This window comes from Pristis pectinata, chromosome 23, assembly GCF_009764475.1.
Source record: "Pristis pectinata isolate sPriPec2 chromosome 23, sPriPec2.1.pri, whole genome shotgun sequence".
Lineage (NCBI taxonomy): Eukaryota > Metazoa > Chordata > Chondrichthyes > Rhinopristiformes > Pristidae > Pristis > Pristis pectinata.
The window spans coordinates 29307081-29333926 of record NC_067427.1 but is presented as its reverse complement, the minus strand read 5'-3'; the positions used below and the strand labels follow the sequence as shown (position 1 = coordinate 29333926).

The window sequence follows — 26846 nt, the reverse complement described above, 5'->3', positions numbered from 1 at the left end:
ACAACTAAGTGACACTACTAATTATATCATGTAAAATACTACAAATCATATAAAATTATAAAAACTGTGAAGGAATTATATGAGCTGGGATGATAGATACAAATTGCTACAAAACTATGATATGAAGTTCCATGCCCCAGTACAGCTTTTGTACCCTAACAATCTTACACAATTTTTAACTCTTAACTATAACTTCAACTATGTAATTAATTCTAATTGTGGGTGTAACTCATCCCGGTGATCAAACAAAGTAGTTGGCTCCTGTTTCTATAGGTTGATCTGATTTGTCTGTAGTTTTCTTGCAAGTTGCCCACGATTGCTCCTGAAACCCTCGTTTTATGAAAGAATCACAGCCATTAGCAATTCATTGATGCAAACCTCTCTTTAATGGTTGCTCCTTCTACCTTCGGTTTATTCCTTATAAATCCATGCCTTACGAAATTCAGGTTTCAATTAGTGCTATGTTACAGAAAGAATGTTTTGATAGGGAAGAGCTCTGAGCTTCAGCAGCTGCAAAGTGTCTTTTTTATCCTTTTTTAAAACTTTGCAGTTAGTTGGACTGCAGAGACTTTAGAGAAAACAATGTTAATTGTGTCCTTGGGATAAACTTGCTTATGAAAGAAAATATAGACGACCCCCATGTTACGTGGAGGAATAGGGGGTTGCATTTCCAGAAAACTATCTGTATCATGATTTTCTATAATACAAAGTCATGTAATTTGCTCATACGTCAAGAAATGTAAGTTGAAAATAAAATAAAAATTAAACCTTAACTTTTGCAAGAGCAAATTTTTATTCCATATTTCAGGTTTTTTGGTGGTGATTTGTAAATTTCCAGAGGGCAAATTTCCATTACCCATATTGCTGTAACGTGGGGGTCACTTGTAACTGTTCTTACAGTTTCTTAGCTCTCTGCCTATTTTTTAAAAGTTGCTTTAAAATAGTCTTGTGATTTCTCACAGTACTCTAGATAGGATTTTGGTCAATGTTTGACAATGAGGAGTTGAATATATGTCTTGCTTGAAGGTACCTACCTATCTACAAGTCGCAGTGTGAAGATTGAAATTTCACTTCCAATATCTGACAATTCATGTGGATAAAGTAACACCTTGAGTAGTAAACACTTCTGACTAATCAATTATCAGTCTTGTTAAGATAGATTTTTAGATATTAGGGGAATCAAGGGGTATGGGGTTTGTGTGGGAGTAATTATGGCGTAAAAGATCAGCCATAGTCTTATTGAGTGGCAGATCAGATGTGAGGAACAGAATGACCACCTTCTGCTTCTGTTTCTCATGTTCTTTGCCTATTATCATTGGTCACACTGAGTAGTCAACTGCAATTAGAGGTAACCCTGTGCTGGCTATCACAGCATATCATGCATTGGATCTATCCTAAAACTTTCACAACTCCTGAATAAGTCTTAAGAATTGACTGTGTTCCTTACGAAAATAGACAGATGAACTGCTTGTCACATGTCCTTCTGCACAGTAAAGCGGTCTTCAGCTGCATCAATCTGCGTCTCTAATGATTCTGCATTAATAATGACTGACCTAAATTCCCATTGAATCACACTACGTTTACTTATAGTATTGGTGTTGCATGAAGTAAATTCTGTTCCCTGCAGTGGTTGTAATATTGTGCAGATTCCCTTTTTGTGACTTATGAGAAACTCATTCTCTCTGTGCTACTGTTACATTCAAGACTACACTGTCTGTTGTCTTGCATTTCATCCTTTCTTCTAACATGAGTAATAGACTCTTTAAAAGATCAGCTGCATGGAGATTGAATGCTGCTACATCTCTGGCAAAGACTTGCACCACTGATAATATGCTGCTGTTTTTTGTTTCTGGACCAAGGCTTTGGGGGCTTTCCATTGACTGAAGGCTATTATTACTTTTGTGCCCTGCAGAATTAAGAATTCCCTGGCAATCTTGACCACTACCTCCATGGAAGCTGCATTCCTACATTTCATGTCAAATGTAAGGCTTTTTAAGTTTAACAGCTTTGACTGAATTCTTTTATGAACTGATGGCATAATGCAAAACTCTCCAAACTTACATTATCTTAATAGGTCTCAGTGTGCAACAATGGACTCATGCATGGTTTCTCCCAATCTTTGATTGCATGTGCCAAATTTACAGTAGAATGTGAACAATTCACACAAGTTGTTATTCACTCCCAGGCAGCCGATAAAGTCTTCCATTATTTCTCCTTTTTTTCCACCAAAACACAGTCCTTAAGTTGCCTCTGTATTTACATTTTTATTCTCAGCTTGTTCCACTATTTGCAAACTTACATTGCCGTCTTCACCCTAATTTTAAAGATTGTTTAGTGCAGCTTTAAGAACAAGTGCTGCTGCATCCCTGTCAAAAGCCGCTACTTGGTGTTCTCACTGAGCCAGCATTTAAGAGATTCAATTTTGGATCCTGATTCTGCTGGTTTTTTAAAATCATTCTTTCTTAGAACCTGGAATTTTCAGTGTCCACAAGGTAAGAACACTCCTTTTAAAGGTATCATGCTGCTTTATTTTTCTGACCTCTTTAAACTTTTTCTGTTGTGGCTAAATCTGTTTGTTATCATTTGTAATGTATGCTAACATGGACCGTGGAACTGCTGGAGTTCTGGTAAATTCTATTTACCATATCAGCACACAGGAGATTCAAACAAGGCTGTCTACTGTAACAACAAGGAGCTCACTTTGGCCATATGATGTATATAATATGTAATGTATAAATATACCATAAATAATAAAGGAGTGACATATTGTATTGATCATGTACCATTTTATGGGCATTTCCCATCAGAATATGACAGAAGCCAAAGATCCAAAGTTTATATCTCATTGTGGCAAGTAACTGAATTCAATCAATCAAGTAATTTGTAGTCTTGTGTGGAAATTAACCCTGAATGTAAATGCCCACTCATTCGCTAATCTTGTAAACGGAAAACCACTACTTTTACTTGGCCTGAAGAATACATGATTTTCTAGATGATGACCATGTGACTCTTGCACAAGTGGATGACTAGAATTCTCTTTGAAGGAACTCACTATCATGAAAATAAATGTTCATATGTGCTGTTTGTTCTGCTGAGTATTTCAACATTTCTGTCATATTTCAGATTTCCAGGAACTGCAATATTTTGCTTTTGAATAATTGTTCATAGAGAAGTAGAGCTATAGGAAATGTACCTAAGTAATAAAGGTGTCTTTTTGAGCAACTGTGGAAGCGATCCTACTTTATAATACGTTGAGCATTGATAATAAAGTTGCACTAATATTATAAATATACCTTCATGATTAGTAAAATAAATACATATATCAGTAATTATGCGTTCCTTCTTAGATCAGCTATACAGGTTATATGCTTTTTGCACACACAATACACGTCCCTTTGTCTTCTACCTTCTCTTCATCTTTTAGGTCTTTCAGTCCTGGTGATCCTGACGAATACATGTATGAAGAGAAAGATAATGTAGCAAGCTGCATGGCAACTTACAGGTCAGTGTAACTAGGTTTGTAACTTACAGATAGTTGACGTGTCTAATTGAACCCTATAATGTATCTGTCAACCTCTAAATACTCAAAAATAGAGCATGGGTGTTGCTCTGCTGAATTCAACATCGTTATTCCTGTATTAAGCCTGTGAAAGGGATACAGTAATATGGCTTTAGATACTTTAGTTAGTGAGAAGAAAGGTCTTGTACTTGCATGAGCCCAATATTCCTAAACATTGCATGATGCTATATACCTCCATCACTGATCTAACAACAACTTCCCAATAGCCTCACACAATTTCCATTACTTCAAGTCTCATATCCACATCTCAAAGCTTCCCCAAACATCAGGGCAGGCTTGTCACTTATTTATGCTCGCTAAGAAGTTCCCTCTCAATTGCAGCAGGTAGTGCTGCCTAACGTGCCTAACATATTTATAGTATGATGATGGATTGTGAGTTTTGTCCATCAGCCCAAAGCTCTGGAAGAGAGAAAGGTGGCATTGTTGATGCAGCTGCCATTGAGTTCATGATCAGCAGCAGGATAAGGAACCTTGAAGATGAAATTGTGCCTGAAGCTGATGCTCCTCCTCACATTCTGGTCAGAGTCACAAGCTGGGTTGTTGTCAACATACAGCTCTCACTTGACAATCCTGCTCTCGTCCCCCTGACCCTCATTTCATTATGGTAATACTCTTGTGGTTTCTTCTTTCTGTCAGTTAAGAACGTTCATCTGGCCAGGTTGTCGTGTTGTGAGGAGACAGTGAAGAGGAAGTTTCATCTCAGCTTCCATTGCTGCGCAAGCAAAAGCCAACTCAGCATCTGAGTGCTGCAGTGGAATCTTAAATATCGGCTTGGCTCTAATTATTTAAGCGGACTTGCCAGAGTGTTGCAGTACTCCAGCAATCTGTTGTCCAGTCTGTCACCTTTGCAGAAGTGTAGCAGTGGCTCTATGGACTCAAACTAGCTGTCTTTGCTTAGGATGACAACACCCATTGTTCATTTACTGCTACTCTAATAGTGATCCATGTAAAAACAATGGGATCAGTATGAGAAAAGAATATTTATCTGATCCTTAGGCCCTTAAAGTCTCATCTTAACTTCTTGACAGGAAACACTCTTGGTGTAGAATTGTCATGGCAGTGCTGTAGAGAATGGTCACATGACTGATCTTTTTTATTGAACATCTGAATTCTTAGAAACATCAGATAAGGTCCTAATCTTCAGCAATGCTAAATCAAAAGAGGTCAAAGTATCAATTAAAAAATGGAATACAAAGGTTAATAGATTATAGTGCTTTCTTAAACCATGAATATAGAACAATGAATCATTTTAAGCTTGTTAAGAACTGATGACAGTTGCTCTGGCAGTCTGACAATTTAGAAGGTCCATTTTCACTCAGTCTTCCAGCCCACCTTGGACCTACTGTGTTATAGTAATAGTATTGCACTTTGATGATATGGTAAGTTTACCACATTTTATTACTCAAATGTCAACAACACTACATGATAATTGCATGTATGCTTACCTTCTAAATTCTCATATCCAACTATGTATACCCAGTACAATGGAGCTCCACCAACGATACAGCTACTTTATAGTTACCAAAGAACATAATTAGATGGGAAACAGAAGCAGGAATGGGCCAGTTGGCATTTCAAGTCTGTGCCAATATTCAATAGTATCATGGCTGATGCAGTGTTGACCTCAACACAAAGCTTAAATGTCTGTCACCCTCCATCTTGACCATTCAAGGACTCTGCCTTCACAGTGCCCAGGGGTAGAGAATGCTAACGAGTCATGAATCTCTGAAAGATAAAACTTCGCCTCACGTTGGTGAGACTGAACGTATAGGTGACCATTTCACAGAACACCTGTGCTCCGTCCGTAACCACGATCTGCATCTCCCCGTTGCCGGTCACTTCAACTCCCCCTCCCACACTATCACTGACATATCAGTCCTTGGCCTTCTCCACTGCCAGGAGAATTCCAAGTGCAAACTGGTAGAACAGCAGCTCATTTTCCATCTTGGAACCTTGCAGCCTAACAGCATGAACATTGAATTCTCCCACTTTAAGTAATTCCCCCCCCTACCCCCCAACTATGCTTCTTTTCATCTCTTTGCCTCTCTTTTTTTTCTACCTCTCCTTTTTCTTTCCTCTCTCCTTACCTTTGACTAATCCCCCGGTGGATCTGCTCTCCCCTTCTCCCCTGCATCTGCCTATCACTATCTCTCACCTGCATCTACCTATCACCACCTTGTGCCCACCCCACCTCCCCTTTTTTGCCCACCTATCACTGCTCTGCTTTTCCCTCCTATATATTGGGCTTCCCCTTTTCCTGTCTTCAGTCCTGAAGTGTCGAATTCGTTGAGAGAAGACTCAAAAGACCACTGTTCTCGTTCAATCTCTTTATTACTTGATCCAAGGAGAGAGCACCAAGCCAGGCACCTACGTCCCGGACCAGGTGGTCTCAGATACATTGATATACATACGTTCTTATACCTTTTCAGAGGTGCAAACACTTACCATACAAGGAATGATCGTGCATTAGTCAGACAGCATGCACTCATTTTCTACATCGTGATTGGTTACAGACAAAGGAATTTACTTAAAAAAGTTACTAAAGCTATAGTTCCTTAATCTTTTCAGACCATCTTGTTCCACTGGTTATCTTTGTATACATAAGGTTTCTCATGGTGGGCCTCAGGGTCAGTTTAGTGGAGCAAGAGTCAATTGTGCAGACTTGCTGAGACAGGAACTGATTTGTACTGGTACTATCATACCTCAAGGCTGCAGAAAACTAGCTGAAGCAAGCAAAATCTCTGGAGCAAGGTATTGCAAAGCGAAGCACAGCTATTTCAAGCAGTCTGTTACAGCCATAGTGATGTACCCTTTAATTCACATCTCAGGGCTCACGATCTTTTACTCTCCTAACCTTTCCTTATACACATTCTCAGAAGAAGGGTCCTGACCCGAAACGTTGACCACTTGCTTTTCTCCACAGATGCTACCTGGCCTGCTGAGTTGCCCTAGCATCATAGTGTTTTTCCAGCATCTGCAGTCTTTTGTTTCTCTAGTAAACCAAGCCAAGCTGGATTAATTGTCCCATCTAGGCACACTGCCCATGGTCCCTGCACACATGCACTCATCGGGTCTGAATGCAGAGGGTCAAAAAGCTTAATTCCTTTCACTCAGCAAAGCATAAGAGTTGTAAGTAGGCCTCAAATGGCATATCACTGAGGTTTCGTACCCCCAGAATTAAAGAACCAGTTATTGCAAAATCCTAGAAACTCTGGGCTCTCACTTAACTTGCCTGTCACTAAGAGTCAGATTGCATTAGTTCAAGATTTACTTACCTGAGCATGACTAAGCCTCTGCAGTTCCCTTTAGAATTGTTAGTCATAGCCAAAGTGATTCAGTCCATCAGCAAATACATTGAACTGATATTTCTCTGCTTCTTATGCCATAATGGAATGAAACATTTGTATTGATGTTTCTAATTCATTTCCTGACCATGCACACACTTAGTATATTATTTGAAAAAAATCAATTGATATAGATAACTTTTACAAGTCTGTTAACTTTTCCTACTTAGTATGTTCTATTCATTCAAAACATTTAAATAAAATGTATCACAGGAATTTACAAATTAATGCTCTCATGAAGCTGCTCACAGTGAGGTCATATGCTGAAAATGTGGGCATGATGGAAAGCAATTCCCATTCAAGTGTTTGTCCATACATAGACTGCTGTGGGGGCACTAAATTTTTGTGCATACTCAGTATGAACTCCCATTATACCAAAGCTCTACTTTGAATGTATTTATCACAAAATTCACTCTATTTTCTAAATATTCTAGTAAAATATTGAATTTGTTATTTATTCATTTAATAAGAGGACTCACATTTCATTTGATTGTACTCTCTGAAAAATGCCAAAACTGTAGCGGTTGCTACCACGAAATAAAACAAGATGCTAGTCGAAGGATTGTCAAACAAGAACTGGTTTATTTTCCCGCCTTGTGCAGGCCTTTTAAGGGAGACTGTTCCCGCCCAATGCAACCGGCAATGACGTAAGTGCTACGTCATCAAGTCTTTCCCGTGCGCGGGTTCTCCCTGTCGCTCAGGGAAGACGAGGCCCGCCGCCATCTTGGGCCTTGTCGCTTCAACCCGACTGCTGAGCCGGTTTGTCTGACCGGACGGTGAGTCGCTACAAAACAATGAATTTTGATTCTATTTTGTTCACAGTTTAGGACCAAGCTTGTAACAGATAATTGTTTATTGAAATTAGAATTAGTTCTTAATTGATTCCTAATTTGATAAATGCAAACTTCTGTTTTTACTTTTACTCCGTCTCACTTTGAAATTTAGGTCTTCTGAACAAAACTGGCCTGATCAAGAAAACTACAGACAGCGATATAGAATTGATAGTGTGCAGGATAACAGATCACAGTAAGTGGTAAAGATATAATGATTGATTAGTCAGATATCTTGGGGAATTAAACCAGCTTTACTGCCCAGAGAATGAATGGACAGGAATTTTGCTTTCTTATAATTATAATGTTATACACTCAGCAAGATTACCTGTAATAGAATTTTTCTCAATCCCAACAAACTTGCTTGCTTCCAGCTCCATTATTGTCAATGCCCCCTAATCATTCCCTTCAAAATAATGATTGCTGTATAAGAGAGGTCATCAGGGCATTTAAAACGGAATGATTAGGGGCATTGACTGGAGGACTTAAACAACTTGTCTAACCTGCTGAGTGTTTCCAACATTTTATATCAAATTGCTTAATAGCAGTGTAAGAGAGGTCATGATAACATTTCGAAAGGAATGATTAGGGGGCATGAATTTGCCTTTACCCTCTACCATGATGGACAAAGATGGTCCATCAAGCACAACCATCTTCCTTTGTGTGAGATATGAGTACAACATTGGCATGTATTCAACATTGGCAAGGACTCATCAGGGGTCCTTGATGCCACGTTCAGTCAAATATTGCCTTGTTGTTGAGGTCAGTTGCTGTCACTTCACCTCTGGAATTCAGCTGTTTGGTCCATGGTTGAATCAACGTTGTGAGACGTTCTGGAATCAAATGGTCTTGGCGAAACACGAAATGGACATCAGTGAGCAGGATAATCGATAGTAAGTGTTGCTTGATAGCACTATCTCCAACATCTTGAATCACAATTGAGAGTAATAGGTGACTTGCATGAAGCATATTTCTTCATCATACATAGCCAGATATTGATATTTTCATTCATACAAATAAACACACAATAGCTGGGGTTTATTTACAGCCTAGTTTCTATGATTATTGCTACTTACAACCAACTAACAATGGTTTCTTATTTAAAATGTAGGGAATTATTTATATTTTTGTGCATTTAGTGCCATATTTTACTTAAATACATGTTTACCAAATATATAATTAATCTGGTATTATTAGGTTATAGAATTGTACAGCACAGACATGGGTCCTTTGGCCTACCATGAAAATGCTGACCTCTTTGCCCATCAACTCTAATCCCATTGGTCTGCATTAGGGCTGTATCCTTTATGCCTTGCCAATAATCTAATTTCTCCATTTTTATTTTGTTTTCTCAGTCTCTTTATGTTTTATTGTGCTTTTGGTTTATTAGGCCTTTCAGTCCTGGATTCCCTGAAGAAAGTATGTTTGAAGAGAAGGATAATGCAACAAGCGGCATAGCAGCCTATAGGTCAGTGTGATGGCTTTGTGAGTTACAGAACAACGAAAATGTTTAATTACACCATACAATGATTTAGTATGCACCCAGATGTCAATAAAAGTATGTGGGTTGTAGGTCTGCTGATTCATTGTGGCTTCCAGGCCTGTGATCCACAGGCATTGTTCAAATCCTAGCATAGCAGCTGTGGGATTTAACTTCAAGCTGTCAAATAAATCTAAAATTAAAAAGTTAGATTCACTGACAGGAACCATGAAACTATTGGATTGTCATATAAACCCAATTGTTTACCAATATTCTTCAGGTAAGGAAATCTGCCATTCTTATCTAGAAGGGCCTGTATATGACTCCACACCCACCAATGTGGTTGACTGTTAACTGCCTCCTTGGTTAAGGGGCAGTTAGGGAAGGACAACAACATGGTGGCATTATCAGCAACATCCACATGTGTGTGAATTCTTTTTAATGTTGATGTTAAATGGGTACAATTTATAACTATTGCCTCAGATGTCTGGGGGACAAAAAAGCTGGTTGCAGAGCATGATGTGTACAGTGGGACACTGAGAATAATCTCCAAAAATGTGCAACAGATGGCAGGTAATATGAAGAAATTGCCAAAATTCACATCCTGCAAATGCTGCACCATGGTGGATCAGTATTCCACAATGCAAATTTTTTATAGCCAATCTGCTGTGAAAAGCTCTATGATAGAGGCCTTGTTGTATAATTTAAGGATCTGCCATGGACAGTCACAACACTCTGATAAAGACAGTGGTTCCCAGAGTGAAAAGCGTTGTCCATTTTATCTCTATCAGAGATGCCTTTCATAAGAAACCATTTGACAGGCCTACAGAGATGTTATTGATATCTTCTGGCAGCTTACAATAGTTTAATGACCCATACTTGGTACATGTGACCAAAGGATTATGTTGAAATGTTGCTGCTTTTCCTTAAAAGCATATGTTACTGTTTTGTTTTCCCTGCACCTGTGTAGGAAAGAAATCACTATTTGTAGCAGTCAACAGCACATTCATTTTAGTGTTAGCTGTCATAAGATAGATAACACGTCACATCTAAATAGAGGTCTTAAAGGAACCCGACAACCAGCCAACATAGATTCTTCCACCACCAACGTGAAGCTGAAGCAGACAACAAAGCAGTGTGAATCCCAATAATCTGATTCCATAGTTCATCATATTAGAATGCTGTGTTTATCTGGTAAATGTGGAAGGTAATGGAGTGCTCCCATATTGCTCCTCTGAGTGAGGAGTGCTTACCTACAATAACAAATAGTACATGTACCTGAGGAGTAGTCATAAAACTGAGCAGTGACTTGCATAATGCAGTACCATTGGCCACAAATAAGGTACATTTTGTCCAAGAGAGATGAGTATTGCAATGTGTCATATCTGTACTGGATATTGTCATTGAAGAGATATAGTCTATACTTCAAGTCTTTGAATGTGTCTACAGGCTAAGAGGCCTTGGCTTGTAGGCTATGAAGAGATTGAATTCTATCAAGCCTGCACTCCATTAGATCCCATTTTTAAAAAGATGCCTCTGTAACCATGAGTGTTATGTATATAAAAGGACCACAATAATATAATTTGAAAGTAATTGGTTATCTAGCACTGGTGAAGTTATCAAACTTCTTCATTGTAATAAACTTGAATTTAAGAAGATGGTAACCTCTACCACAGCCAACTCCATCCATTAACGACATACCACATTTGAACAGGTTTTCAGCCCCCAAACTATTTGTCCTCACTGTACATCTGTTATGGCATTTTGGCCTAGCTCTGTAAAGGTAGCTGTTGATCAGGCTTACCATCTTCACCACTCGTGTTATTATTTCCAGTAATGTTGTCATTTCCATTTTAGGGAATTCTATTTGTTATGTTTCTCTACTGAATCTGGACCTCTCTCCTATAAACATATTTTACTCTGTTTTGCATTTGATGCTTTCCATGAGATGGTAAGGGCTGATCCATCAAGATTGGCAATGTTATCAGCCATTCAGCATCCATCATAAAACTGATATCTGTTCAGGCTACACTATAAAGCTCTTCCTGTCAAGTCCAGACTGTAGATATGTTACTTCAGCATGTCAATCATTTGCATAATGACAATTCTACTCTTATTACATATCCTAGCACTGTTCTGACAGGAATCATAAGTCAGTCTGAAGATGACATTTCTGAATTTATCTTTGACCTCCGTGATATGTGTTGTAAGACATAATTATAAAAGATAGATTGTTGATAATGTTTTTTTTTAACTAGGAATTCTCGATCACCCTCACCGTAAGTATCAAAATTGTCTTCTGACTTGCTGTAGCAATAATTGTGTCAGACAAATTCCTGCTGGGAAAGCAGACATTTTTGTTCCTTAGAAGGTCTTAGTTTTATCACATTCTCAAGAAGTCTCCAAGTGCTTTCAAGATATTTTCACTTCTGTTAAATAGGCAAATACAGTAGTGTATTTGTATATGCAGGATTCAGATTGCATCAAATTCAAAATCAATGTAAATTCCAGTGGTGTTGATTGAGAGAAAGATGTTGGTATGGACACCAGAAGAATTCCAAACTTTTCAATTACTGGTATCAATCTTTACCTTTAATCTGAATAGTCATATGCAAGCATAATTTCACAGCAAGGCCTGGATAGAGTGGATGTAGAGTGATGTTTCCATTAGTAGGAGAGTCTAGGATCCGAGGGCACAGCCTCAGAATAAAGGGATGCCCCTTTAAAACTGAGGTGAGAAGGAATTTCTTCAAACAGAGTGGTGAATCTATGGAATTTGTTGCCACGGAGGGCTGTGGAGACCAAGCCGTTGGGTGTACTTAAAGCAGAGGTTGATAGGTTCTTGATTGCTAAAGGGTTTAAAGGTTACAGGGAGAAGGCAGGAAAAATGGAGTTGAAAAAAAATTATCCATTATTAAATGGTGGAGCACATTAAATGGGCTGAATGGCCTAATTCTGCACCAATATCTTATGGCCGTCACATTCAAAAGACAGGAATGCAGACTTTTGCCAGTATTTCGCCTGAATCTTAGCCTCAATTAAATACTTGATTTTTTTTGGGCTTGAATCCTTGACTTCTTCACTCAGTGCCAAATGCTTATTAATTAAGTCAAATTAATATTCAGTGGTAGAGGGAACTGGGTGTTTAATAGGTTGGAATCTCCAGCTGTTGTGAATTTCAATATACCAGATGGATCCTTCCCCAAAACCTCTCATACATCTTGACAATTTTTCCATTTTCAACTTGTTTATCAAGATTGGATTAATACTTAAATAAAACATTTGTCCAATTTTACCTTGTACTATTACTCTCATAACTCATCATTTTCTAAGCATGCTTGATTATTTCCATTAAGACTCACCCATTCAGTGCATATTAATGATTTTATATAGGAAAAGAGTAGGCCATTCAACTCTCAGTTAGATCATGGGTGATCAGTACATCAATTCCATTTACCCAGCTTCAAATCCTAACCTCTTATACCCTTACCTAATACAAATCATATCAATCTCATTGTTGAAGATTTCAATTAATCTCTCCTCAACAGCCTTCCTGGAAGCAGATTCATGTGCCCATTTTCCTTTGTGTGACAAAATAATTTGTGAATTCATCCCTTAGTAACCTGGTCATAATTTTTATATAGTGTTCACTCGTTCTGGATTCACCCATGTGAGAAAAGCATCCATTTTAAAGACCTTAAATGGATCACCCTTCAGGCATCAAAATTCAGTTAGATATAATAAAAGTTTATTTAGCCTGTCCTTTAATCCATGAACCCCCAGTATTTTCTGATGAATCTGCTCGTGTGTGTATTCTTTTTGTCCTCGTCACTCTTCCTCATTTTCTCTACCATTAAAACTTCTACCATTTCTAAATGTTCCTGATTCTGATGAAGGGTTAACAATCTGAAGCAGTAACTCTGTTTGTCTCCACTGACACTGGCCTGGCCTGAGTATTTCCAGCAGTTTTATTTTTCAGATTTCTGGCATTTGCACTATGTTGCCTTTGAATTACAATGCTCTGTACGATGGAAAGATATTTTCTTTCTTCTTGCGATAAAGACCAACATTTCATTAACCTCACGGGAACATAAAAAGGTCTGTTTCACCCCTCAAAAATAATACACTATTAATTTAGATCTGCTTTTAATTCTGTATCACTGGATACTGTCACCTAGGAAAAAAAATCAAATTGATTATTGAGCTGCTATAATTCTGTATCACTGGATACCGTCACCTAGGGAAAAAAAAATCAAATTGATTATTGAGCTGCTATAATTCATACACGTCAGAGGTGGAAAAGCAAAGAAGTGATTTTGTTCAAGCCTCTGGCTTCTTAATGACTGGCACATTTACATTGCATTTCAACATGTTTGGAAATTGTTACTAGTGATATTATCTGACCCATCCAGGGATCCCTGGATTTGCATTGTTAGGAATTATTTCTCTTTCACTTATTTAGCACAGCAGACAATTCAAAAAATATATGGGCTATACAGTATAATGAGGAATTTCACAGTGGCCTTCACTTGTTATCCAACACCCCTGATTACTTTTTCCATAGATTTCATTCAGACAAGGTATAAAATATGCCACTGACTGATTTGATGCTGCAGTTATAGGGCAATTTCTGTGTCATCAAAGCTCATACTGATGTGTCATATTGACGGTTGCAATATCAGATGAGTTCCAAAGTTACATTTCTCATCCACTTAAATAAAACCCATTTATATTCATGTTTTCATATTTCCAGCTTTCTCTCAGCCCATGGAATTATGGGAAGAAAAGATTTAGAGCTTTCTAGTGTTTCATTTATCAGATGGAAATAATGTGGATAACACCCCACAATGTGGGAAAATTGCTCAGGTGTGCCCTGTCCACCAGAAGCAGGACAAATCCAACCCAGCAAATTACCTCCCAAATGTCGAGTGGATGATCCATCTCAGTCCCCAGTATGATAGACACCAGTCTTCAGCCAATTTGATTCAGTCCACGTGATATTGAGAAATGGTTAAATGCGGGGGATACAGAAAAGGCTGTGGGCCTTGACAACATTCTAGCAATAGCACTGAAGACTTGTGGTCCAGAACTTGCCGACCCCTTGGCCAAGCCGTTCCTGTACAGTTACAGTACTGGCATCAACCCCATTATGTGGAAAATTGCCTCAGTATGTCCTGTCCACAAGAAGCAGGACAAGTCCAACCCAGCCAAATACCACCCTATTAGTCTACTCTCAATGATCAGTAAAGTGATGGAAGGGATCATGACAGTGCTATGATGCGGCACTTGCTTAGCAACACCCTGCTCACAGAAGCTCAGTTTGGGGTTCTGCCAAGTCACTCAGCTCCTGACCATCCTTGCAGCTTTAGTCCAAGCATGGACAAAAGAGTTTAACTCCAGAGGTGAAGTGAGAGTAACTGCCATTAACATCAAGGCAGCATTTGATTGAGAATGGCATTGAGGAGCCTTGGCTAAACTGTAGTCTTTGGGAATCAGGGGAGATCATCAACTGGTTGGAATCATTCCTAGCACAAAGGAAGATGGTTATAGTGGTTGCAGATCAATCATCTGAGCCACAGGACAACTCTGCAGGAATTTCCCGGGGTAGTGTCCTAGGCCCAACCATTTTCAGCTACATTACATTAATGACCTTCCTTCAATTGCAAGGTCAAAAAATAGGGATGTTTGCTGATGATTCCACAATGTCAGCACCATTTGTGACTCTTCAGATAATGAAGCAGTCACATCCAAATGCAGCAAAGACTTGGATAATATCCAGGCCTGGCCTGATAGGCGATAAGTGCCAGGCAATGATGATATCCAACTATCAACCCTTGTCATTCATTGGCATTACCATCTTCTGAATTTCCCACAATCAATATCCTGGGGGATAGCATAGATCAGAAACTAAAATGGAGTAGCCATCTACAAATAAGGCTATAAGAACTGGTCAGAGGCTAGGAATTCTGCAGTCAGTAATTCACCTCCCAAATCCCTAAAGTCCAGGAGTGTGAGGGAATACTCTCCACTTCCCTGGATGAGTACAGCTTCAACAACACTAAAAAAAAAAGCTCAACATCATACAGGACATAGCAGCCAATTTGATGGGCCATCCCATCCACAATCTTTCACTCATTCCACCACCAGCACACAAGCAGTAGTTTGTACTGCCCATAGGATGCACTGCAGCAACTCAACCAAGACTCCTTAGGCAGCATTTTCCAAACCCACATCCTCTAACCTCAAGGGCACAAAAGCATGAAAACATCACCACCTGGAACTTGTCCTCCAAGCCATACACCATCCTGACTTGGAAGTATATTGCTGTTCTTTCATTGTCACTGGGTCAAAATCTTGGAACTCCATCCCTAACAACATTGTGGGTATACCCACACTTCATGGAGTGCAGCAGATCAATAAGGTAGCTCACCACCACCTTCTCAAGAGCAATTAGTGATGGGCAATTAAATGCTGGCTCAGGCTGTGAAGCCCATATCCTTGAATGAATAATATAAAAAAACCTTTCACCTTGAATAGTTCATTTTGAATCCTTCTAATTTCTTCCCTTTAATGCTTCTGCTTCCATGAATACAGAGTTAGAATGCAAAATCATTACTATATACCCTTTAATTCTGGTATTTAAATAAAACCATTTTGTACATGTTGCATATGTTATATGGTTTTAATGTCATTTCTCTCTCTGAGCGACCAAAAATGCACATAGTATGCTGAAGGTAATTTAACAATCTTTCACTGCTCCTTGTTTCTGCGTTCAATTAAATTGGCTTACTAAGTGTTTTTTTTCCATTTGCTTTTTAAAGATTGGTACATCAGAACCATTATATTTCAATATTACACTTAATGTGAATTTATTATTTAATAATCTGTTTTCATAACGAGTATCATCTTTCCTATGTTTCACTGAATTTACCACATGTTTCACACTTCTCTAACATGTTTGTATTCATTTTCAGTCCCTATCTAGTGATCCAAATTTTATTGCTTTCTTATTTCACCACTAAACTGACATTTTTCCTTTTTGGTCGTAATGAAATTTGAATGTCCCAACATTAATTCTTAAAACTATGTACTTCTCTATATTCATACGCAAGTTGTAGACATTGCTAGACATGTCAATGAGAGGATAAATTGCAGCTTGCTTCTTGAACTATTTCTTTGATTATGGTGAAAATTGTTCCACAGTGTCATCAGGTATGGGGTTAAATATATTGGAAAAATGACTGGGTAATAATTGTGTATGTTATTATTTAGGATGGTCTGTGAACTTGAGGGGAACTTGAAGATAATTGTGCTTCCATAACTCTGCTACGCTTGTCTTTGATAGGAATTATGGATTTGCGAGCTGGTGTCAAATAAACCTTGGTGACTTGCTGCAGAATATCCTATGAAAAGCACATACTGCAGTCAAATGAGCCCCTGGTGGAAGGAATAAAATGAGTTGCCAATCAGTGGATTGCTTGTTTTGGATGATACTGAACCTTTTGAGTATTTTTGTAGCTTTGTCCATCCAGGCATATCTTTCCCTTAATTCATACCTTATTTGGAGAATCAGGTCAATGATTTTTTTTTTCAATAAAATGCCCAGTCTCTGACCAAGCTCAATAGCCATGCAACTTATGTGGGTGGTTTAGTTAGTTTTACAAATCTTTGCTTCTTTACAAATCCATACTTACATGTGCCATATATTGTAAGTATTTCAAACATTGTATACCATAATAGAATTTACAAATTATGCATCTAAAGCTGCACTCTGAGGACATGCACTGAGAATTTTGGGCATGGATCTCAGTATCTTTTACAACTTTCTGTCCGTAGGTGTGTGAAAGGACCAAAATTATATAGGGTACCAATCTCTTGCTCAATTCCCAATATAATTGTGTTAATCGACAGTTGTGTTAATGTACATGTACTAATTGTAAAAAAAAAAATCCACCTGTTTAAAACATCTGGTGAAATGTGGAAGAATAGAAATAGTATATTCATTCAACAGACTCACTTCATTTCATCATAGCCTTGGAAAGATGGAGAAACAAAAATACACAATTTTGAAATGATTACCAGTATTTAGTTGCTCCTGGAAAGTTGAAAGCTGAAAAATGTAAAATGAAAAATACTGTTTTTCCATTTCCATCATCTTGTTTTGAAATATAGATTTCCCGATCGAATTTGGCTTGATCAAGACAACCTCAGGCAGGGTTATGTAATTGACACAAGCATGCAAGATGACAGATCACTGTAAGTGATAAAAATGTGAAAATTAATCACTTTCTTAGGGAATTAGTTGTATTTTCATTTACTTTTATGTCATGTATTCAGTGGGGTTAGCTGTGGTCAAATGAACTGAGTATCCATTTAGAATGTACCTATAATGTTACTGAACATTATATAACCACCCAAATGATTAATTGGTATAAATAATTCACAGGACATTTTAATTTCAATGTACATTATCTGGACTTTACTGCATCAGTCATATAACTGAAGACAAAAGAGGCTGCAGCTGCTGGATTATAGAACAAAAAGCAGAGCCTTGGAAGTCCTAATGTAGGTTCTCGACCCGAAACATCACCTTAAACCTTTTGCCGTCACAGATGCTGCTTGACCCACTGAGTTCTTCCAGCATTCTGTTTTTTGTTCATTCATATTTTCCACCTTTCTAGCCTTTTTAAAAATCTTTTTTCTTTTCATAACTCCTAAATACCTTTCCTGTGGTTATTCTTTTCCTTATTTCATCATAACTTTTCTGCTGGTGCAAGTCTTCTCCCATCCTTCCAGCACTCCTCAACCTTTCTATTCTCTTGTCAGTAACTCAGGCATAACTATTCTCAGACGACCCTATAATTTTCCGCCAGACACCACATGGTGTCCTCTGCAGGGCAAAATCAAGGTTCTCACTCATTGTCTCTCTGCAAGTTGGATCCTTAAGTGCTTTCTTACTGCTCTAATTCCTTCAGGACTACACGTGCCAATCTATTTTCTGTCCAGTTCACCCACCCAGTACTGACTGTGCCAGTGGATCCTCTTTTAATGCCCTCTTCAGACATCCTTCTGGAATGTTTGTTAAATTGCAGGCAAATCCTTTTATTGTGAATGATTACATCAAATTCATGGCTTTGACTGCAACCTGCCTGATGGGTGGCTTCCCCGAAGTTGCCTCCATCTGACAATGCCTTCCTCCACTAACTGCGATAAACAAGAAGATAAGAAATAGGAGGTCTAGGACATTTGGCCCTTTGTGCATAAATCACCATTCAATGAGATCACTAGTTGATATTTTACACCAGTGCCATTTTCCTGCACAAGGCACATTCCCCTTGGTTCCCTTAGTATCAAAAAAATACTGACCTTAACTCAGCAAATCAACCCTCATAGTGAATTCTCAAGATATCCTCTGGGTGAAGACATTCTTCTAACCTCTGTCCTGCATTGGTAACCCCTTATTTTGAGACTGTGATTTCAGAAATCAGTCTGATGAACCTTTGATTTTCTCTTTATTTTACCAGTACTAGCCCTGTACACAATTGAATTTAGATATTCGGGGAATCAAGTGGTTAAGAATTAGTGCAGGAAAATGATGTGGAGATAAAAGGTTAGCCTGTGATGTTATTGAATGGCAGGGCAGACACGAGGTTCTGAAGAGTCTACTCCCACTCCTATTCCTTTTGTTCCCAGTAGAATTTTGTATATTTCAATGAGATAACCTCTCATTCTTCAAAACTCAAGAGTATTGGCCCAGTCTGCTTACTCTCCCCTTACACAACAAACCCACCTTCCTGGAAATCAACCTAGATTGCCTTTGTTACACTCCCTATATAGCAAAAATACCCTTAGGCAGAAAGGCCAGATTTGCACACAATATTCCAGACGCAGTGTCATCAGTACCCTATGTAATTGGAGCAAGACATCTCTGCTCTCGTACCCAATTCCATTTGCAATAAAGTCCAATGTTCTGTCTGCCTTCCTAATCACTTCCTTCTCTGCATGTTAACATCCAGTAATTTGTGTATAAGGACATCTAGAACCCAGCTGAACACCACCAACTTTCAGTTTCTCACCATTTAAAAAAAGTGCTCTGCTTTTCCATTTATTTCTACCAAAGTAGATGACCTCACATCTTTCCATATTGTGTTTCATTTGCTATGTCCTTGCCCATTCACCTAATCTGTACATATCCCCCAGAGGCTTCTCTGCATCCTACTCACAGCCCACACTAACACTCAGATTTGTATCATTAGCGGTGTCATTCAGATTCTTTTCACCAGATCAAACTTTGATCTGAACCTTCACTTTCTGGCACCATCTCCTTCGTTGGACATCTTGCTTTGTTTCCTCCTTTTGTCTTTTATTAAAGGCTATAGACTTGCAAACTTTTCCTTGCATATTTATCCAATTACCTCTTGAAACTCACAATGGAACCTGTCTCTACCACATCTGCAGGCAGTACATTCCCCAGTTGAAACTGCCTCACTTTTTAAAATGCCATTTCCATCCTGGTGGCAACTCTGCATTCTCCTACATCAAATGGTCCACACAGTAAGCAATCTCATCCACTCAAAGATTTTCCTTCTATTTCCTTTTGTTCTGGTTGCATGTGCCAACAGTGCACCTCTCAAATATTTCCACCAATGCTGAATTGAAATCTCCCTTCGGGGTCTCTTTTCATGCAATGTCTTGACAGTAGTTTGTGGTTACTGAAGACTCACCAGCACTTCATATATCCCCTTTCCTAGCCAGCTAGCAGTAATATTACCTTCTTTTTCTTGGGCATCATTGTATTTCTCCACTTCATGTCCTGCTGCAGGACCGCAATGATATTGTTAGACTTAAAAGCAATTTCCACTCATTCCATATACAGGGTGTATGCTGAGTCCACTCATACTTCTTGAGCTCCAACATGTTCACAGTTTGTAGTCATTGCTTCTGTCCTCTCCATATGTACTCCACCTCCACATGTGCTACTTCCTCAGTTTCCTCACAATGAATCAATATTCTGCTACTCTTGCAAATAGTAACATTCTATCCTTATCACCATTGAAGTGACTAGCTTTCTTTTATGACGCTGCAAGCATATGCACCCAGAGTGATGTAGAGCTAGATTTGGCCTCTTGTGCTTGCTCTGCCTTTCCTTTTTTTGGAGGCAGAAGCTTTCGAATGAATGGAAAATAGTTTTCCTTGCCAACAATGGTATTCTGACTGTCGTTCTTGCATCTAAATAAAGAGCAATGGCTCAGGAAAATCAATATTACACAGGATATAAAGGATGTATTTAGCATCATACTTATCCCCATTACCTTTGCTACCTAGAAAAACCAGCAACATGCTAAACACTGGGATTGGGACCTCTGCTGTTTGTGATATATAGAAATAATGTGGATGGGTGGATTAGTAAATTTGCAAATGACGCAAAGATTGGTGGAGTTGAGGACAGTTTAGAAGATTGCCAAAGGATACAGTGGGATATAGATGCAGATATGGGTGGAGAAATGGCAGATGGAATTAATCTGGGCAAGCATGAGGTGTTGCACTTTGGGAGATTAAAGGAAAGTACACAGTTAATGGCAGGACTCTTAATAGCGTTAATGTACAGAGGGACCTTGAGGTCCAAGTCCATAGCTCCCTGAAGGTGGTAAAGAAGGCGTATGGCATGCTTGCCTTTATTAGTCGAGGCATTGAGTTCAAGTGTCAGGAAGTTATGTTGCAGCTTTATAAAACTCTGGTTTATTTCTCTTCCTCCTCGCCATACTCTTCATCTGCAGTATTGCGTTCAATTCTGGTCACCCCATTATAGGAAGGATGTATCCTTCAGCAGTCTTCTACACTCTCCACAACTCCAATCTTTGAGTCATTTGCAAATTTACTAATCCACCTATCCACGTTATTTCTATATATTACAAACAGCAGAGGTCCCAATTCTACTGTTTACCAGGATGCTGCCTGGCTAGAGGACACGTGCAATAAGGAAAGGTTAGACAAACTAAGGTGGATTTTTCCTGGAGTGGCAGAGGCTGAGGAGAAACCTGATGGAAGTTTATAAAATTATGAGAGGCGTGGATAGAGTAAACAGCCAGTATCTGTTTCCCCCCAAGGTCGAGAAGTCATTTGCTTTATGGGCATCATTTGCTTAAATAGTTGGGCACAACATTGTGGGCCAAAGGGCCTGTTCCTGTGCAGTTCAGTTCTGTGTTCTATGTTATGAATGCAACTGCAGCCACAAAACAGGGCCATAAGAATGGATAGGATCGTTCTAGGATGCACTTGCTAATATACAGTATGCATCATTTCATAATTTGCATCCTGCCAATCCATTGGGACTTTGTGGACCAGATGAGTTGTAAATTTAAGAATTGTAAATTTAAGAATTTAAGAAATTTAAGAGTTGTAAATTTTGAGAATGTAAATTTAAGAGCCTAAGAAACATAAACAGGACTAGATCATTTGGCCTCTTGTGCTTGCTCTGCTTTTCATTTAAAATTATGGCTGATCCTTTATCTCAACACCACTTTCCTGGACTAATCCCATACTCTTTGATTCACATAACAACCTTTCAATTTCTAATTTCTTCCTTGCAAGGGAGGAACAGAAAGTATGTGCAAAGGGCTTCAGGAGGGTAGTAGAATTCCCTTGGTGTGAAGATCAATAAAATGCTCAAATATTGTGTTGGGGGGGACACCACCTTCAAAGCCCACACATTTCTACTGGATTTATGGACACTTGGACTCCATCCCCAATCATATCACCCAGAGACCATAAATGGCACTTGGTCCTCAGTGAATTGGCTATGTCGTCAACTTTTATTAGACAAGGCTGGATAGAAACAAGGACTGGTGACATTAATTTATCATTTAGAAACTAAAATTAAACAGTCAAATAATGAGACCACACACCACCTCTTGTAACATCAATGTAACAAATGTCTTGAAGCAGTGCTGTCACTGCTTGACCACCTGAATACACCATCCCCTACATTTCTGAGCAAGTCTCAAGATTACAGTGACTTAGTTATCTATGTAACCAAATTTCTGTGATGATCTTCATAAGTTTGTAATCAAAAAACGCCAAAAGACTGTTTCCTTTTCCCATCATTTCCCTCTATTTTGAAATGTAGATCTCCACTTCATAAAAGGAAAAACATAGAGCCACGTGAAGCACCCAGCAACATAAACACTTCCAGGTAATAAAGATGTGATTATATATTCAGTCTGTTTCGAAGTTCATGGTATAAATTAGGTCATGTTGGGTCAAGACTGTGCAGGTAAATAGGTTTGGTTAGTCACTAAAGATCTGATGAAAAAGCTCATTTTCAATTTTTTTCCATTTCTAATGCTGGATATGTTACCACAATATAAAGTGTAGGTATTTCTTTGTGTACTGTGCTTTTAATTAGAATGTGTTAAATTCATTTAATTGTATACTGTTCGATAGTCTACCCAATGAAACATAATAAAAATACTTAAGTTTTAATTTTGATAATGTAAGTATTTGTATTTTTAGAAAACCTCTAATAAAATCACACATAAAAGGTTTTCGTGCAAAATTGAAGCACATGGGATTGGGATAAAATGTGGCACGAATTGAAAATTGCTTGGCAGGCAGTCAATGGAGAGTGGGAATAAATTAGACATTTTCAGGGTGGCAGTCAGTGACTGGTCAAGTACCAGAGATATCAGTGCCTGACCCCATCTAATCATATTATATATTAATGATTTGGATGAGGGAACCAAATGTAATATTTCTAAGTCTGTTGTTGACACTAAACTGAGTGGGTTTGTAAGTTGTGAAGAGATTCAAATTCCTGCATTTTGTTTGTTTTCTGTTATTACTCATCTCCACCTTTTAGACTGGTCAACTATGATCAACAACCCTACATGACACCCTCTTAGATAGCTCCAACACTATTTGTGTTGGCTGAATTCTCTTGGTTTCAACTCTATCACAGACATTCTCTTTGTTCTTTCCATCTTCCTGCTTCTTTGCATCTTAAAACAAATTTGTTTTCTCACTTTTCCAGTTCAGGTGAAAGGGTATCAACTTGAAATGTTAATTCTGTTTCACTCATCACATATGCTGCCTAATCTCCTTCATCTCCAGCATTTTCTGTTTTATTAAAGCAAATACAAGGTTGACAATTATATAGCCAAATAATAGAGTAAAAGTCAGGAGTTGTGCATTTACATTGTTTATATCCTGGGTATTGTATACATTTCCTATCAAAGCACAAAAAAAGGAACCAAGTTCCAAAGATGGTGCAGAAAAAGAGCAATGATACAGATTCCTGCCATTAGAAAAGTAGGTATGATAAAGCCAGTATTTGTTGTCAGTCCCTAATTACCCTTGAGAAGGTGATGGTGAGTCATCTTCTTGAAACACTACAGTCCAAAAGGTAGGGAGTACCATGATTTAGACCCAGCAAAGACAAATTACAAGCAATATATTTCCAAGTCAAGATAGAGTTTGACCCAGAGGAGAAGGGAACCAGCAGATGCTGGTGTTCTCATGCACCTGCTGCTCTTGTTCTTTTTGATGGTAGAGGTTGTGGGTTTGAGAGTTGTCCTTTGAGACAAATAGGTGAGTAATAGCAGTGCATTTTGTAGATGGTATGCAGTGGCAGTAGTGGTGTAGTACCATGGTGGAGCAGGTCAGCATTTAAGGTCATGGAAAGGGTGCCAACCATTTGCTGTTTTAACTTGAATGGTGTTGAGTTTCTTGAGAATTGTTGGCATTGCATTCATTCAGACAAGTCAAGAATATTTGATCATGCTTCTGACATTCCTTGTAGATGGTGGAAGGCCTTTGGGTGTCAAGAGGCAAGTCTTAACACAGGATACATAACCTTTGACCTGCTCTAGTAGCCATTGTATTTTTATTTTTTGTCCAGGTGAACTTCTGATCATTGATCTCAGGATGTTGGTGGTGGGGGACACGGCGATGGTAATACTATTGAATGATGTGGTAGGTGGTTGAACTCTGTCTTGTTGGAGATGGTCAGTGCCTAGAACTTTTGTGGTACAAATTTTGCTTGCCACTTATCGGACCATGCCTGAATGTTGTCTAGGCCTTGCTGCATGCATTATGGGCCATTTCATTTGCTGAAGAGTTGTGAATGAAATTAAACATTGTGCAATCATCAGTGAACTTCCCTACTTCTGACCTTATGATGGAAGGAAGGTAATTGATAAAGCAGCTGAAGAAGGTTTGATCTAGGACACTGCCCTGAAGAACTCCTGCAGCTGGAATGATTGATTGACCACCAATAAAACAGCCATCTACCACCTATTAATACAACTATTGATCACCAATAAACACAACCATCCACCTTAATGTGAAGTATGATTTCAACGACTGGAGTGTTTTCCCTTTTACCAGGGTGCCATACTGCATTCAAATCAGGTGACCCTGACCTTTACAAGGAATCGAGATACAACCTCCGAAAAGCTATCAGGAATGCCAAGAGACAATACCAGATCAAAATAGAGTCCCAGTCCAGCTGTCAGTTGTGGCAGGGCTTATGTGCTATAATGGGCTACAGAGCGAAGTCGGGCAGCATAGTCAACCACAGTGCATCCCTTCCTGATGAGCTTGATGCATTCTATGCACGTTTTGAACAGAAGAGGAGTGGATTGTCACCACCCACCCTGACAGCCTCCAATGCAATTGAACCCGTGGTCACTGTCAAGGATGTAAGGTCAGTCTTCCAGAGAGAAAACTCGAGGAAACCATCTGGCCTGAGTGGTATCCCTGGCCATGTGCTCAGATGTTGTGCTGATCAGCTGGCGGGGGTATTTACAGACACATTCAACCTCTCCCTGCTTCAATATGAGGTTCCCACCTGTTTTAAGAAGACCACTCTCATCCCGGTACCTAAGACAAACAGACAAACAAGGTAACATGCCTTAATGACTACTGACCGGTGACTCTGACACCCACCATCATAAAGTGCTTCGAGAGGTTGGTCATGGCACATATTAACTCCAGCCTCCCAGACAACCTCAACCCACTGCAATACGCCTACCGCCAAAACAGGTCTACGGTGGATGCCATCTCCCTGGCCCTACACTCATCTCTGAAGCATCTGGACAGTAAAAGCACCTACGTTAGACTATTGTTTATTGACTACAGCTCTGCCTTCAATACTGTAATTCCAAGCAAACTCATCACCAAACTCCGACACCTGGGACTCAACACCTCCCTCTGTAACTGGATCCTTGACTTTCTGACCAACAGACTGCAATCAGTGAGGATAGGCAGCAACACCTCTAGCACGATTACTCTCAACACTGGTGCCCCACAAGGCTGCGTCCTCAGCCTTCTACTCTACTCCCTATATACTCATGACTGCGTGGCCAGATTCTGCTCTAACTCTATCTACAAGTTTGCAGATGATACCACCGTAGTAGACCGTATCTCAAATAACGATGAGCGGAGTACAGGAAGGAGATAGAGAGCTTAGTGACATGGTGTCATAACAGCAACCTTTCCCTCAATCTCAGCAAAACAAAAGAGCTGGTCATTGACTTCAGGAAAGGGGGCAGTGTACATGCATCTGTCTACATCAATGGTGCTGAGGTCGAGAGGGTTGAGAGCTTCAATTTCCTAGGAGTGAACATCATCAGTAGCCAGTCCTGGTCCAACCACGTAGACACCACGGCCAAAAAAGCTCACCAGCGCCTCTACTTCCTCAAGACGCTAAAGAAATTTGGCATGTTCCCTTTAACACTCACCAACTTTTATCGATGCACCGTAGAAAGCATCCTATCTGGATGCATCATGGCTTGGTATGGCAGCTGTTCAGCCCTGGACCACAAAAAACTGCAGAGAGTTGTGGACACAGCCCAGCACAACATGGAAACCAGCCTCCCCTCCATGGACTTTACCTCTACCTCTCGCTGCCATGGTGAAGCAGACAGCATAATCAAAGACCCTACCACCTGGGTCATTCTCTTTTCTTCCCTCTCCCATCAGGCAGAAGACACAGGAGCCTGAGGGCACATACCACCAGGCTCAAGGACAGCTTCGATCCCACTGTTGTAAGACTATTGAACAGTTCCCTTACCCGATGAGATGCACTCTTGACCTCACAATCTATCTTGTTATGACCTTGCACCTTATTGTCTACCTGCAATGCACTTCCCTCTAGCTGTGACACTTTACCCTGTATTCTGTTATTGTTTCTACCCTGTACTACCTCAAGGCATTGTGTAATGAATTGATCTGTACGATCGGTATGCAAGACAAGTTTTTCACTGTACCTCAGTACAAGTGACAATAATAAACCAATACCAATACTACCATACTCAGTCAAACAATGTCTTGATGTCAAGAGTAATCACTCTCACCTCACCGTGAGAATTAAGCATCTTGATCCATGTTTGGACCAAGGCTGTGATGAGGTTTGTAGCTGAGACACCCCGACAAAGCCAAACTGGGCTTTGGTAAGCAAGTTACTGGTAAGACCCACTTGATTGTCACTTTGCTGGTGATAGAGTAGACTGATTGGGTGCTAATCAGCAAGATTGGATTTGTCCTGTGAATTTGTGAATGGGATATACTTGGCTAATTTTCCTTGTTGTTGGCAGATACCAGTGTTCTGATTG

General features: G+C 39.3%; 1 protein-coding gene across 1 annotated transcript in view; it reads left to right on the top strand.

The window, feature by feature from the left end:
- The window catches only part of LOC127582304 (uncharacterized), a 204348-nt gene that overhangs the window by 92081 nt on the left and 85421 nt on the right, over positions 1-26846 (top strand). Inside the window, exons 5-10 of the mRNA XM_052037483.1 lie at positions 3425-3502; positions 7870-7950; positions 9145-9222; positions 11493-11513; positions 17407-17490; positions 22361-22426. Coding sequence (XP_051893443.1) covers positions 3425-3502; positions 7870-7950; positions 9145-9222; positions 11493-11513; positions 17407-17490; positions 22361-22426 — 408 coding nt within the window. The remainder of the gene's footprint in view (positions 1-3424; positions 3503-7869; positions 7951-9144; positions 9223-11492; positions 11514-17406; positions 17491-22360; positions 22427-26846) is intronic.